The following is a 16,820-nucleotide window of genomic DNA, read 5'->3' on the forward strand; positions in this document are numbered from 1 at the left end:
CGGGGGGGGGGAGAAAGAACAAGTGTTGGTGAAGATGTAGAAAAATTGGAACTCCTGTGCATTTTGGGTGGGAATGTAAAATGGTGCAGCTACTATGAAAAACAGTGTGGAGTTTCCTCACAAAAATTAAAAAGAAAACCACCACATGATCTGGCAGCCTCACTTCTGGGTATTTATCCAAAAGAATTGAAAACAGGGTCTCAAAGAGATAACTGCACACCCATGTTCACTGCAGCAGTATTCACAATAGCCAAGAGATGAAAATAACCTAAATGCCCACTGATGGATGAATGGATAAAAGCCATGTGATATGTGTGTGTGTGTGTGCGTGTGTGTGTAGGGTTGTGTGTATATGTGCGCACACACACACAATGGCATATTATTCAGCCTTAAGGAAATTATGTCACATGCTATAGAATGAATGAACTTTGAGAAAATTATGCTAAGTGAAATCAGTTAGTCACAGAAGGACAAATACTGCATGATTCCACTCATATGAGGTATCTAAAGTAGTCAAACTCATAGAAGTAGAAAGTAGAAGCAGAAAACTGCCCCAGAGGCTGTGGGGCAGGGGAGGAGGGGTGGAGAAGGAAATGGGGAGTCGAGTTTTTATTATACAGTATGAAAAATTCTAGATATCTGCTGTACAACAGTGTGATATAGTTAACAATACTATTAAACGTTTAAGAATTTAATGAGGTAGATTTCATGTTATGTTTTTTTTATTATTGTTATTGTTGTTATTATTATTATTATATCTTTTAATCCATGAAGGAAGGAAAAGGAAAGAAAGGAAGATACTAAAAGGGCTTAAGACATACATCCATTCAGTGTCCATTTTGTTCTCACCATTTTGGCTGTTTTTGAGAAGCCTTGCATATTCCACAATTAAAGAGGGACTACATAGAAACTTAGAGGTATATTTTTTAAAGCTCTAGTCAGAGATAGGCAGGGAATTTCACACAAACAGGGAAGAGAATACAAATGCTCTGACTTTACTACTGGCCATCTCCCTTTTGGGAGGCAGCACTGCAGACAGGTCTTAAAGTTGTAGTCTGGCTAAAGATAACAAATACTCTCTTTTCAAACACCTGCCATGCTGAGACATCAGACAAAATTGCAAGAATGGCTGACTATGGTGAGATCCTTTGCATATTTCAGCCTGGTTGAACACTGAAGGGATGGATATGCTTGTTTTTCCCAGTGACAGGCAATCTCAATGTCGGTCCTTTCCTCTCTCTCTATCTCTCCCTCAGTTCCCTTCTGATTACTCTCTTGCCTTCTTTTAATTAGCTATTAAGAGAACTTGCATCTAAGCCTTCTCTTGCTTGTAGGTAGAATGTGTTACTTACTCCTGCTTTTCAGAACCCGAACTGGATAGCTTGATGAATGTTTGCTTGAAGAAATTTTTGCTACCTATTTGTGATCTTGTCATAAATTGGATTTCCATGCCTATCTCCTTGACATCAGTGTGTATTCCATGGCCAAGGTTTTATCAGTTACTATCCTGGACATTTAAGAATAAATCTAGTCAGGGGTCCCTGGGTGGCTCAGCTAGTTAAGCATCTGACTCAGGTCATGATCTCCTAGTTCGCGAGTTCGAGCCCTGCATCAGGCTCTCTGCTATCAGTGCAGAGCCCACTTCGGATCCTGTCTCTCTGTTTCTCTCTCTCCCTCTCTCTCAAAAATAAATGAACATTAGTATATATATATATATGTGTGTATATATATATATATATACACATATAATATATATACATATATTATATATACATATGTATGTATGTATATATGTGTGTGTATATATATATATATATATATATATACACACATATATATATATTTTTTTTTAATTTTTTTTTTCAACGTTTATTTATTTTTGGGACAGAGAGAGACAGAGCATGAACGGGGGAGGGGCAGAGAGAGAGAGGGAGACACAGAATCGGAAACAGGCTCCAGGCTCTGAGCCATCAGCCCAGAGCCCGACGCGGGGCTCGAACTCACGGACCGCGAGATCGTGACCTGGCTGAAGTCGGACGCTTAACCGACTGCGCCACCCAGGCGCCCCAACACATATATATATTAAATCCAGTCAGTTCCCAAAGCCTTGCTTCTTCAGAATTTATTTTGCGACTAGTTCAGGTGATGTTTTATTTGCCTTTTTGGTTCTTTTCAGCAGTTTTACCAAAGTGATTTTTATGGAGGTATAATTCACATACAACAAACAGTTTTAGGTGTACAATATAATGATTCAATATCTGTACAGGTTGCAAATGATCACTACAATAAGTGTAGTTACCATCACCGTATAAATTTACAAAACATTTTTCTTGTGATGATAATTTATAGGATTTACTCTTTCACAACCTTCAGGTATGTACTATACTATTATTGACTGTAGTCACCATGTTCTATATTACATTATGTACATACACATACATGCCATGTATGTATATACTGTACAAGCCATTACATACATGGCTTATTTACTTTATAATTGGAAATTTGTATGTCTTGACACTCTCACCCATTTTGCCTGCTCCTCCCAACCTTTCTCCCTTTTAACAAACACCATTCTTTTCTCTATCTATGAGTTTTGTTTTGTTTTTTAGATTCCACATGTAAATGAATTGATGTGGTGTTTGTCTTTCTCTGTCTGGCTTATTTCACTTAATATAATACCCTCTATGTCCATCCATGGTGTCACACGTGGCAAGATCCCATTCTTTTTTATGACCGAACAATATTCCTGTGTGTGTGTGTGTGTGTGTGTGTGTGTGTGTGTGTCTTTATCTGTTTGTCCATCAGTAGACACTTAAGTTGTTTCCATATCTTGGTAATTATAAATAATGCTGCAATGAAATGAGATGAATATATCTTTTCATATTACTGGTTTTGTTTTCTTGGAATAAATACCTAGTAGTAGAATTGCTGGAATAAGATACATTGGTTTTGAATGACACATTAGACCAGGTGGACTTAACTGATGTCTATAGAACATTCCATCCAAAACCAACAGCATATACATTTTTTCAAGTGCACATGGAACATTCTTCAAAACAGATCACAATGTTAGCCTATAAAATAAATCTCAATAAATTTAAGAAGATTGAAATCCTATCAAGCATCTTTGTTCTGACCACAAAGGTATGAGGGTAGAAATCAATGACAAGAAGTGGAAGAATCACAGATAAGTGGAGATTAAATGACATGCTGCTGAATAACCAGTGAGTCAATGAAGAAATCAAAGGAGAAATTAAAAAAAAAATACCCCGAGACAAATGAGAATAGGAATGCAACATACCAAAATCAGTGGGATGCAGCAAACGGAGTTCTAAGGGAAAAGTTCATAAGGGCACAGCTCCATCTCAAGAATCAAGTAAAATCTTCAGCAATCAAAATTCCCGCCTGAATGAACTAGAAAAAGAACAAACAATGCCTAAAGTTAGTAGAAAGAACAAAATAACAGAGGTCAGAGTAGAAGTAAATGAAATAGAGACTAAAAAGACAAGAGAAAAGATCGATGAAATTAACGACTGGTTCTTTGAAAAGAAACATGACAAATCTTTAGCTAGACTCACCAAGAAAACAAGAGGGAGAGCTCAAATAAATTTAGAAATAAAAAAGAAGTTATAATTGATACCACAGAAGAACAAAGGAATATAAGAGACTACTATGAACAATTATATGCCAACAAGTTGTACATATCCATGACATGGATAAATCGCTAGAAAACCAATCTTCTAAGACTAAATCATAGTAAATCTGAACAGACTGTTTGCTAGTAAGGAGATTGAATGAGTAATCAAAAACCTACCAGTAACAAAAGCCCAAGATGGGATAGTGTCCCTAGGAATTCTATCAAACTTTCAAAGAAGATTTAATACCTATACTTCTCAAACTCATCCGAAAAATTAGAGGAAGGAATGCTTCCAATCTCATTTTAAAAGGCCAGCGTTACCCTGATACTGAAACCAGACATGAGCACCACACCAAAAAAGGAAAACTACAAACCAATATCCCTGATGAACATAGATGCAAAAATCCATGACCAAATATTAGCAAACCAAATTCCGCAGCACATTAAGAGGGTTATATATCATGATCAAGTGGGATTTATTCCAGGGATACAAGGATAGTTAAGTATCTGTAAATCAGTCAGTGTGATACATCTCATTAACAAAATGAAGAATAAAAATCATCATCTCAACAGATGCAGAAAAAGCACTTGACAGAATTCAACATCCATATATGATAAAAAATGATCAACAAGCCCACAGCTAATATCATACTCAAGACTGAAAAGCTGAAAGCTTTTCCTCTAAGATCAGGATCAAGACAAGGATGCCTTCTCTTGCCACTTTTATTCAACATAGTACTGAGAACTAGCCAGAGTAATTATGCAAGAAAAGAAATAAAAAGCAACTAAAAAGGAAAGGAGGAAGTAAGACTGTAACTATTTGCAAATAATGTGATTTTATATATAGAAAACCCTAAAGACTCCACCCAAAACTGTTAGAACTAATAAATGAATTCAGTAAAGTCTCAGTGTATAAAATAAATACACAAAAATCTGTTGCATTTCTATATACTAGCAGTGAGCAATCAGAGAAATTAAGAAAATAATCCCATTTATAATTATATCAAAAATAATAAAATATATAGGAATAAATTTAACCAAGGAGGTGACAGACTAATACACTGCAAAGTGTAAGACACTGATGAAAGAAATTAAAGGCACAATTGAATGTAAAGATATTCTGTGCTTATGGATTAGAAGAATTAATATTGTCAAAATGTCTGTACTACCCAAAACAATCTACAGATTCAGTGCAATCCCTATCAAAATTTCAATGTTGTTTTTCACAGAAATAGAAAAAATAATCCTAAAATGTGTGTATAGAACCACAAAAGACCTCAAATAGCCAATGCAGTCTTGAGAAAGAAAAACAAAGCCGAAGTGATTTTTTTTTTTTTTTTTTTTAGATAACTAAACTCTACACACTTCACAAGGGCAAGGACTTGATCTGTCTCAAGCACCTCCATATCCTCAGGGTCCAAAGCAGTGCCAGGCACATAGAATATTCACAGAATATATATATTCTTGTGTGTGTAGATATATATTCGTGTGTGTGTGTGTATATATATATATATTTAGAGAGAGAGATGGGGGAGAGAGAGAGAGTATGTGCAGGGAAAAGGGGCAGAGAGAGAGAGAAAATCCCAAGCAGGCTTCAGGTTCAGCCCAGAGCCTGACATGGGGCTCAATTCTACGACTCTGGGATCATGATCTGAGCCGAAATCAAGAGTTGGTTGCTCAACCGACTGAGTGAGCCACCTAGGTGCCCACAAATCATTTCATGTTAAATTTGTGTTCTCAACCTAAGAAAAAGCCAGAAATTGCTTTTTAAAATTTTTTTTTAATGCTTATTCATTTTTGAGACAGAGAGAGACAGAGCATGAACAGGGGAGGGTCAGAGAGAGGGAGACACAGAGTCCGAAACAGGCTCCAGGCTCTGAGCTGTCAACACAGAGCCCGACGTGGGGCTCGAACCCATGGACCGCGAGATCATGACCTGAGCCGAAGCCGGCCGCTCAATGGACTGAGCCACCCAGGCGCCCCGAAATTGCTTTTTTAAAGAAAATATTTGAGGGGCGCCTGGGTGGCTCAGTCGGTTAAGAGTCTGACTTCAGCTCAGGTCATGATCTCATGGCTCGTGACTTCAAGCCCTGTGTATGGCTCTATGCTGATAGCTCAAAGCCTGCAGCCTGCTTTGGGTTCTGTGTCTTCCTCTCTCTCTTTATGCCCATCCCCAATTTGTGCTCTTTCTCTCTCTCTCTCTCTAAAGAATAAATAAACATGGGGCACCTGGATGGCTCAGTTGGTTAAGCCTCCGACTTTGGCTCAGGTCGTGATCTTGCTGTTTCTGAGTTAGAGCCCCGCGTCAGGCTCTGTGCTGACAGCTTGGAGCCTGGAGCCTGCTTCGGATTCTGTGTCTCATTCTTTCTCTGCTCCTCCCTTGGTTTTGCGCGCGCTCTCTCTCTCAAAAATGAATAGACATTTAGAAAAAAAATAAATATTAAAAAAGTTTTTTAAAAAAGGAAATATTTGATTAGATATAATCTCTTTTGTTTTTGTATATAAAAAAAATAAAAAGACCAAGTACCTACCTTCCTAATTCCTTTAAAAACTCTTGAAATTCTGTATCTCCCAGGAATCTTTCTCTAAGACTATTGAAATTATTAAACACATTGGGCTGAAAAATCAAATTTCCTTTTATTCTGATAAAATCTTGGTATTTACTATATTTTAGGTCTAATAGTTACATAAAAGTAGCCATTCTGAGAAGGGAGAGGAAATATGAGGTTTGGCAATAATTGATTGAGGATCAACTGATAAATCGGTAATTAGACAATCTTGGAACAAACTCCTTTTGTTCCTTATTGCTCAACCAGCAGGTAACTCAGTCGGTCCAGGGCCAATATAAATGCAGGTGCTTGTTGCTGTCTGTGTCTTCATTATATTTTGGTAAATTTATAAGTACCTAAGTGGGAGGGGAAACACAGCTGTTTCATTTAATTTGTATTTGGTCCAGCAAAGTGCATTAAAAAAAAACTTATGATTTGGTGATGTTTGGTGTGCATTTTCTATTGGTTTTTGTAGCTGTGTCACATGGGAGAAAAGATCTCCGCTCCCCCCCCCGCCCCCTTAGTGGTGACTGTGTGATATGTTAGAAGGAACTGATTTGGCTGACTAGTTTTAAAGAAGACAAAATTATGAAGAGCTGTCTCTTCAGAATTGGCAGTGAGGTGTTTGGAGTTTATAAAAAGGGTGTAAAGTTTTGATATATATTATTATGAAAAAGCAATTTTAAGCAATTTAAAATTAAGGCTTAATGTACAAAGTATTAGATTGTTTTAAATTTCATATATTGAAAAAATACAAAGTAAAAATGTAGGAATAGTATGTAAATTAGTACAATGCAGGGAGAATTAAATAATGAACATAAAGCATTTATAAAAGTGTAAAAAAATAAAAATAAAGTGATTCTAAAAAAAAAGTATTACATTGCTTATATTAAAAATAGCACAAGAAGAGGAAATTTTATTTAAATCTATGTTAAGAATATATTATACGAGGTGTTTTACAGATATTATGCAAGTTTTAGAATCAATATAAAAAAAAAAAATGTAGTCAAGCCCTATCCCTGAGGAAGAAATTAAACTCCTCCTAGAGGGTAAGTCACTTTTCCAAGGCCGTTATCACTTTTAAACAGCTAACCAGCTGATCTTCCCACTGAAATCCCACTTGAAATCCCACTGATCTTCCCTCTAAACCACTAGGCAGATGACACAGCCAAGAAGATTAAAGGCTATTGAAGTGACCTAGGAAGTTGCAATGTGGAAATATGCCAATGATAAGTAGAAAAGCTGGATATAAAATTACACATATATTGCAATAACAGTTTAGTTAATTAAGTGTTTGAATAAAAAGATCTGAGTATAATATCATAAAGATTTTAGCGCTTGTGTTAGACTAGCAGAGTTTGGGGTGGTGTTTTTCTTTTATTTCTAAAATAGCTATAGTTAGGGGCACCTGTGTACCCACTCTTGATTTAGGCTCAGGTCATGATCTGACAATTTGTGAGGTCTCAGGCTCCGCGTTGACAGTGAGGAGCTTACTTGGGATTCTCCTTCCTTCTCCCTCTTTCTCTGCCTCTCCCCCACTTCCACACATGTGCTCTCTCGCTCTCAAAATAAATAAATATTTTTTAAAAATCTACAGTTGTGGATAAGTCACTTTAGCATTAAAATCTTATTAAAATAGAGTGTAGCATCAGTTTAATTCATCAAAGTATCTAAAAATCTTAATGTTTTTGGTATGCTTCTGAAAGATTGCACAGTTATCTGAGTGTCTATTAACTTTGTTTTTAAATTCCAGATCATCAAGTTATTGGATGGAAAGCGATCTCAAACTGTGGGAATCTTGATATCTAGTTTGCATTTAGAAATGAAGGATATCCAGCAGGGTAAGTCTTCTCTGTTGCTTTTTTCCAACTTTAAAATTTTTCAACATTTTATTGTGAAAAGTTTTAAATCTATAAATTATTAGAATGCCATATGATAAATCCCATGTACTCAGTACCCAGCTACAAAACTACCAGTTCATTCCTGTTTCATCTGAAGTACCCTCTCTCATCAGCTGGACTCTTGTAAAGTCATCCCAGCCATTTACAATTCATCTGTTAAAAATGTCAGAACACTGATAAAAGTTAAGAGATGCTTTTTCAAGCATAATTCTAGTGCCATTATCGTGCATTTAAAAACATTTATGATAATTTCTCAGTATTATCATATATGTAATTCTAATTTCCCTGATTCTATACAAGCTAATTCATCCATTTGTTTACAATTAGTTTGAATGAGGACCCAGACAAATTTCATGCATTGCCTTTGCTGTGTCCCTCAGTTTTCTTTTAATCTAAAAGTTTCCGCACTCCATTGTATTTCTTTTTTTCCTTTGTAATTATTATTATTATTATTTTTTAAGAAATCAGGTCATTTGTCCTGTGGACTTTCCCACATTTTAGATGTTCTGATTGCATTGCCGTGTTCTCATTTATTATATTTTTCTGTACCCATGTGGTTCCTGTAAATTGTTAGTTTCATCTAGAGACTTCATCTGAGTAGGGTGACACTCACTTGATGAGTGCTCTTGTATATTATATCAAGAAATACATAATATCTATTTGTTTATGTTGTTAGTGGATTCATGATTTCATTAGAAGTGCAAAATAATTATAACGCTAACTCCATCAATTCTTCATTAGCTGGAATACTTCTGTGGAGGAACACTTTTCATGCACTTGGCTACGTCATTGTTTTTTAATCCCTTCTTTTTTTTCAAAAGGTATTATTTCAACTTAGTTATCTTTGGCATAATTTAAAATATGACCTTTAAAAAGAGGAAATATTACTTCCATCTATTTTTCTTCGTCTTTAGAAAAGTGGACCAAAACCCATCTTACCTTTTTGAAATCTGTGTTTTGCATGTAAACAACACTCCCCTTTCTCAGTAATCATTTAAATGTAATCTTTATTTTGACATGTCATTGATAATATTTTCTGAATAGTAATCTCTCGTAGATGGTTTCAGTAGAATTTAGCATGGGTTTAGCGGTGGAGGCAATTTCAAACCACATTGTCCTTCAGGTTTCAGTCTTTGTTGCCTCACGTTTGTTTCACTCTGGTGCACCACAGAAGGCTCCCAGAGGTCCCGAACCAAAAGACACTCAAAATATACACATGAGTTCTCCTCTCAAAGGAGTTTTGCTTTATTGCAAACATTAAAAATTCCACATAAAGCTAAAAATATTCTGAATTGGATGATAGTCATAGTATTCAAATGAACTGTTTGTAATATTTAAGCTTAATTAAGTAGAAATAAATACATAAGTGTGAATATTAAACCTCAGAAAATGTTGCAGGAGTGGATTTGAATCTGGACAGGGGTAGCTAAATGGGTCCACCATCACCATTAGAAAGGGATTCTTTAGTGATTTTAGGGGTTAGATCTTCTAGAAGAATTGAGTTTCATTTCAAACCAGGAAACTGTCATGCTAGTGAAAAAGTGGAACAGATAAATCAGCAGGAAAGTTTATAGCCGTTTGTCATAGAGACTGAGTTTTTTATGTAGTCTGAATTTGGAAAGGAATTCTCCAGATCTAGCGGCAGAGTCTTATCCTCAACAACAGTATTCTTCCTAAGTTTGGTGAAAATCAGTTCTGCTTGGTTTCATCATGATGATGTGTGGTGCTGTGGATATGAATCTTCACAATGGCGGCAGCACCTTAGACTTTATTCAGTTCTTTTTAGGCACATCCTGCTGTGGTATATCAGATGGCCATATGATGAGAGTCACTCCAGCCATGTGGTATTCCATTTACCAACTCCGGACTATAAACCTTCTTTCCTTTGCACTTCAGCCTTGTTGGAGCGAACGCTCATTGTGAGTTAGATAAGAGATGAGTTCACCCATACCTTTTCCAGTATTCTACTCTAGGTGAGAACATGCTTACCTGAAGCACTAGCAAACTTACATGTTAGTGTTAGAAATGTCACTTGTAGCATCATAGATTTCTAGCACTTGTGGGCACCATTTTAGTCCTTTCTCCTTTTTCAAGCACCTCCGTTCCCCACCACAGAGTTGGCTCCTAAGTTCTTAAAAAAAAAAAAATCACCTCTATTCCATGTCTTCATTTAGTAATGCATTCCAGATGAACATAACCCGAGCTTAATTTTTCTTTAGAACCATTTGACTGACACTGGCATCTGAAGGTCACTTAGGAGCCCGAGCTGTGTCAGTTACATTTCATTCTGAGTCTGTGTCTGGTCGTGAATGGAATGCACTTGGCCTTGTGTTGTCATCCTGATGAAAGGACTCCCTGTGCTGATGTTGGCCCACAATGCGTGTTTTAATGTGAGAGGGGCTGCAGTGAGATCTGATTGGGGCTGGCCAGCTGGCAGCCAGGCAAGGTCGCACAGCACATCAGCCCTGGTGAAATGACCACAATTAAGAGGCCATCCTTCAGCCTTTGGTCATATATTCATCTTTGTCAGTGCACAAAGACAGATGCACTAACTCGTATTTTCCAAACTCACAAGATGCTGATGTATAAACCAAAAAGCGAGAGGATACACTTAGAGAAAAGACTTTTCCTTTGTCGTGATGAAAATGCTTCTCACCTCTGATCATTGTTACCTCCTTATCACTTGCCTCTCCTTGGCATTGTATCTTTGTTTATGCTCTTTCTCCCCTAACTGGGATCACAGGTTGGTCACCTTGATAATGGTTTAGGTACATCCATTCACAATTACCTCCCACAGATGGATAGTCCAGTATTTCCTGGTTCAAGTCTTAAAAAACAACCTTGTCTTCCTCATTTGTAAGGGTGGTTCCTTCTCTGTTGTCCAGTAGACGCTGCCTTTGATACATATTCAAGAAGTGGGATTTTGAGGCTCTGTACCTCCAGGTCTCACAGATAGCAAGTTTGCTCCTTTATGTCATGTTGTTTTTCTTTTCTAAGAATTTCTCTGATAATAAAGCTTTGTTTACAACTCATTGGGCTAATGTAGCACATATAAAGTCATTCAATATTTAAAATTTTAAGTTAATTAAGAAAAATAGACCAAACCTTAGAATAGATGGAATCAGAATGCATATATTCATTTTGGTGCATTTGGGCAAAAACTTCCTGCCTTCCTACCTTCCTACCTTCCTGCCTTCCTACCTTCCTGCCTTCCTGCCTCCCCTCCCTCAGTAAACATGGATTGAATACCAGTTGTTGTTGTTGTTGTTTAATATAATTTATTGTCAAATTGGCTTCCATACAACACCCAGGGCTCATCCTGACAAGTTGAATGCCAGTTTTGTGTTAGGTACCATGACAGCCACAGCACACAAGATCCAGACTCGAACATTCTCAGGAGTGCACAGGATGGTGGGAGAGATGTGCATAGCAGCCCAAGTGGACAATAGAGCTGCTTACGAAATAACAGCGTAGCATCTGGACTCCTGTAAAACTCGAGCCTTAGTGGACAGAACAGTGGTCATCACACAGAGAAGCTTTTCCAACTAAGGAAAGAAGGCATGCGAGGAGGAGGTCCTGCTGGAATCTATGGATCCCATGTGAATGCAGGTTGTTTCAGGCCTTGGGGCTAGAAAGGCAAGCAGCGTCCAGAACAGGAGGAGCCCTGAATATCATCATATCATCATGCAAAATTGAGATATTATCTCATCAGTAACAGGGAGACAGAATTTAAGAGTTTCAGTCCCGTGATCTAATTTTGAATACAGAACCACCTCTCAGGCTGTGGGAGATGGGCTTGCAAGGCCTTGCGTGCTGTGGCCTCAGCTGGTCCCTCTTACTTTCCTTGGCTGATCTTGTTCCCTGCCTCACTGCACGCTAACCACAACAGAACTCTTTGATTGCTTAAAATGGCCAAGTTCTTTTCTTCTTCTGTGTCTTTGAAGGCATAGCACTTTTTGAATGAGCCACATGGCACATTCCCTATGTTTGAAATGCTTTTCTGCCCCACCATAGCTAGCTTCTTTCCTTTGCTAGGTTTTGGCATATAGAATCTCCCTCAGAGACCCTCCCTTCAATTGAAGCTACCCTAAGTTAATTCTCTTATATTCTACACAGCTCTCATGACTTCATTTGTTCATTTACTGATGTTTTCATCTACATCTACCATCAGAGTGTAAGTTCTGAGATGGAGATTGCTCAGTGATGTGTCCCTAGGACCTTGCAAATGTGCCTGGCACGTGAATGATGATCATCCATCCAGTATCTACTGAATAGGTAAATAGAAATCATCCTGAAGGTGGATAAATCTGCTAGAAAGGGATTGTGGGGCTTCTGGGTGGCTCAGTCGGTTGAGCATCTGACTTGGGCTCAGGTCATGATCTCATAGGTTGTGAGTTCAAGCTCCACGTCGGCCTCTGTGCTGACAGCTCAGAGCCTGGAGCCTGCTTTAGATTCTGTGTCTCCTGCTCTCTCCGCCCCTCCACTGCTCACACTCTCTCAAAAATAAATAAACATTAAAAAATTAAAAAATCTGTTAGAAAAGGATTGTGATGATTGAGATAATAAATGGTGAAGGCCAGAACTAAGGGGTTATCTATAGAAATGTATGGAGAGCACATACAAGGGCTATTTGGAGAGAGAATTGCTTCATTTAGCCACATGAGAGGCAATTTGTGACAGAGAAGTCGTATATGTACATTGGATTTCTGGCTTCAACAGGAATGTATATAAGTACCAAAACATAAACTGGAAATACAGAAGAAAAAGTATAGATAGAAGCAGAAAGATAAATTTGGTTTTAGATGATCTGAGGCCGAAATGACTGGAGACATTGAAACTATTGTATTCACCTAGCGTCTGAAAAGTCTAGTCTGATGCTAAGTAGATAGGGCTATGTTGGAGATAACGATGTCTCCAAAAAGGTAACCACCTTTATCACTTTCTCTCTACCCAAGATGGTATTGTACAGCTTGGAGAAAGCTGGGCCTCTAAACTGACTGAAGTTTAAAGCACTGCATGACTAAAGGCAGGACCTTGGTTGTGGGGGAAGAATGGCTTCAGGAGACTGACCATAATACCCACAGCACTTGTATTTGGTCCAGGAGAGACTCTGAATAAGTGATTTACTTCTTGCTGGCTTTCCATCTGCTAAACTGGATGACTTGTGTTTAGAAGCATTTTGGCATCCTTGGACGCAGTGACTGCCTACATGATTGCAAATTAGTGTTTTCATTCCACGTTAGTGATTTCCTCTCATTCTTTTCCCAGGGGAGATGGAAAATTGCTGTTGACTGTTCTTGACATAAACCTCTGTATGCCTTGCAACACACTAGGTGCCAGAAACCTCTTGGCATTCATTTGGAATTTCCCGTACACTCACAATTTATATTTATAATATTTAATCTAACATCAAAATAAAACATTGTTCAGTTCTTACCAGTCCAGAATCTCAGTTTGGGAATTCAGTTGCATCAAAGACTATCTTTCTGTTTACGAATCTCAAATCAAAATGTGGGAGGATGCCAGTTAGTTATATGCCCAGAATCTAAAACCCAGATCTGAGAATGCCCACTGGACTTTGCTCCCTTTTACCTATTAATTTCTAGAAATCTCTGTCCATGTTTATGCCAGGTGTCTAAAACATAATTTTACCAGGCATCTGAAATTCACCACGAATTGCCTAGGATTTTCCTGAGGAACTTTCTAATTCTAGCCTGGAAGACCCTTTACTGAAAGCAGGTGGTCTCAAAATTTTTTATTGTGCACTCTACCAGTAAAAAGTTTCAGAACACACTTCTTAAGCTCTGTTTTCTAAAACATGTATCTCATATAAATGTGTGACAGAACTAATACCCACATTATAAAACAAATGCCAAAATGTGAATTAAGGTGATATTCATATTATTTTTAAATGGCTTGCTAATTTCTCTGGCTTTGGGTTCTCATTGGCTAATATCTCAAGGCTCAGTATAAAAATAGGGATGGACTCATTATTAACAATAGTGTATTGAAACCCATGCTTCAAATAGTCCCTTGATAAATTCTCTTATAATATATGGGGGTCAGTGTCTTGGCAAATCTGATTCAACTCTCCTTGCTTTTAACTCATTGCATGACTGGTGGAGAACTTGTACTGGCAGTCAGAGTGTCTGCTCTGCCATTTTCTTATTGTTGATGGATTATTTTGGGGGGTTTCTCTGCAGGAGCCTTCTTTTTTTTAACTTTTTTTTTTTTTAACATTTATTCTTTTTTGAGAGACGGAGACAGAGTGTGAGCAGGGAAGGGGCAGAAAGAGGGGGAGACACAGAATGTGAAGCAGGCTCCAGGCCCTGAGCTGTCAGCAAAGAGCCTGATGCAGGGCTCGAACTCACGAACTGTGAGATCATGACCTGGAGCCAAAGTCGGACCCTTAACCGACTAAGCCACCCAGGTGCCCCATCTGCAGGAACCTTCTGAAGCCAACTTGTTTATTTTGTCCAGTTTAGCTAAAATGAGATTGTAGAATCAGAATACTTCATTTAAGTGGGCCCCCCAAAACCACAGTATATTGAAAGTAAAAGAACAAGTAAGGATGCCACATAAGAAGGAGTTTACCCACCAAAGGTGACATGTGATCCCGAGCTGCTGACATACTGAATGAAGGTGCCAGGGTCAGTCAACTTACTGAATATTAAAAGACCTCAGTTTTTAAAATGATCTCTGGGTGAATGGAAACCATAACCCTAATACTTCCCTTCCCTTTCCCACCTTCTTCTTCCTCTGAGTCTGAAACACCTGAGCAGCAGGGTTCCCACCCACCCCTTTCTAAACCACTGTACATTCCTTCACTCACAGAGCTGAGTCCTGAAAGCAGAGGGTGGCATTTCTTTGTACTTTACCTTCAGGCAACTGGCTGAGACCATCCAATCTGCCCGGAATGTAATTTTGGCTTAAAAGAACCAGAACTAATGGAAGAACAGAAGCGGCTTAACCCAAACTGTTTCTCATTCCACTGCCCTACGGAGAATAGAATGGAGGAAGGAGGGGAGGTTTTGTGAATTCTGCGCCTGTGTCCTTCTTTGAGGTTTGAACCATGGACAATGTTAATTACACCTATAAAATGGTACCTTGGGCACCTTCGGGCATAGTACATGCCTGAACTTAGGTGAGAATTGGGAGTTTTGCTTTATAAGACTGAGTGATTTTGAGTTTTGGCAGTAGACAAGTGTCCCTTTTGGGACAGTCCTTTCTTCTACCTCCCAGCCAGCTCCCGCTGACTATGTCATTTACACTTGCCTTCTCTTTCCATCAAAGCCCAAATTAAGGTCTGTACCAACTAGCATGACACATTAGCAGGCATTTGGTGATGTAGGTAAGACTGTAAGTATAGGCCCTTGATAGTTCTTGCTCTTTATGGGACTGGAGGCAAGTTTTTTTTGTTTTTTGGTTTTTTTTTTGTTTGTTTGTTTGTGTTTCTTCATTCTTTGTGCCTTTGCTGTTCCTTTTAGTCTGTTCCAGCATGCAATTGTTAATATCTTTTAAAAAAAATGACTTTATATTACTCTAGCTTGTATATTTTCTTTTTATATTTATATTAAGACGATGCCTTTTCAATGCCTCATTTCTAGTTCTTAGAAATTTTTTGCTCTGACTTTGACTGCAATACTGATGATTTTGAATAACTGCAAATAGTTCACAAAGATTGAAGTGAGACTGTTTTCTTATGCATATTGTGATAGCATATGCAGGACTGTATTAAATATTAGTGATTATTAAATAATGGTGAGTGTATGGTTGTGTATAAGACACAAACGGAATTTTTGTAGCATGAGGCATATCTGGTTCCCACTGGGAGGCTGTTGATTAATGTAAAAAAAAGCATGTAATGCCATTTAGAGACCACAGTGTTTGTGTAGACTGTTGTGGGGAGTTGGCTTACTGAGTTTTTTGTTTGTTTTTTAAGATGGTAAGGATTTTAGGTGGAGGGATTATTTATAGCCTAACACTTATAAAGGATAAAAGAAGTATAATCCTAGTCCAGTAAATTTGATTATGGAACTGAGCTTGGGAAACCAAGCTGTCTGACCTCATGCCTTAGTTTCACCATGTGTAAAACTAGGTCCAGCAGCACTCACCTCACACAGTTACAGGTAAAACACTTAGAATAATGCCTGGTGCACAGGAAATTCCCGATAAATGCAGCTGTTCATTTATTAAGTATAACTGTTTAGGCAGTAAGGTCTGCCTAGACAGAGATTATTTTAAGCTTTAGTAATTGGTGCCTTTAGCATTTCATCTGAAAAGACACATAGAGCTAGGCTTTGTGCGTCCCTATATCTGCCCAGGTGTGCCTGGTGCCAGAGGTGGAACGTAGTGGTCAGTAGGGAAAAGTGAGGCATATTGAGAAAAGGTTGTAGGAGATCTATGACCATGGCAAAGAGACCTGGTTACAGACCTCTCAGTGGGGGCAGGCTCTCCCCCCAACTCCACACTTCAATCTGCCCGGCCCCTTTTCACCTCTTGCCAAGTTTTATCCTGAATTTGGTCTTCCCTCTCCATGACGGCCTTGTCATTATGAGGTCAGCCTGTGGGGAGATGTTCCTGCTGGACCTTTCCTCAGCTCTCGGGTTCTACCCCTGCCTCATCCATGACCCCACATCCTTGCCTTTTCTCTGGTAGAGGTCAGGGTAGTTGGTTTGTGGGAGTTTTGAGGGGTCTGTTAGCTGAGAGTTTTAAAAACCCAATGCCTTC

General features: G+C 38.3%; 1 protein-coding gene across 6 annotated transcripts in view; it reads left to right on the plus strand.

Moving 5' to 3' along the window:
• Positions 1-16,820, plus strand: part of FMN1 (formin 1) — a 435,508-nt gene that overhangs the window by 264,563 nt on the left and 154,125 nt on the right. For all 6 annotated transcript variants that reach the window (XM_040492211.1, XM_040492210.1, XM_040492209.1 and 3 more), the window contains one exon: positions 7,943-8,030. In XM_040492211.1, coding sequence (XP_040348145.1) covers positions 7,943-8,030 — 88 coding nt within the window. The remainder of the gene's footprint in view (positions 1-7,942; positions 8,031-16,820) is intronic.

This window comes from Herpailurus yagouaroundi, unplaced genomic scaffold (genome assembly GCF_014898765.1).
Source record: "Herpailurus yagouaroundi ecotype Mexico unplaced genomic scaffold, PumYag 184, whole genome shotgun sequence".
NCBI lineage: Eukaryota > Metazoa > Chordata > Mammalia > Carnivora > Felidae > Herpailurus > Herpailurus yagouaroundi.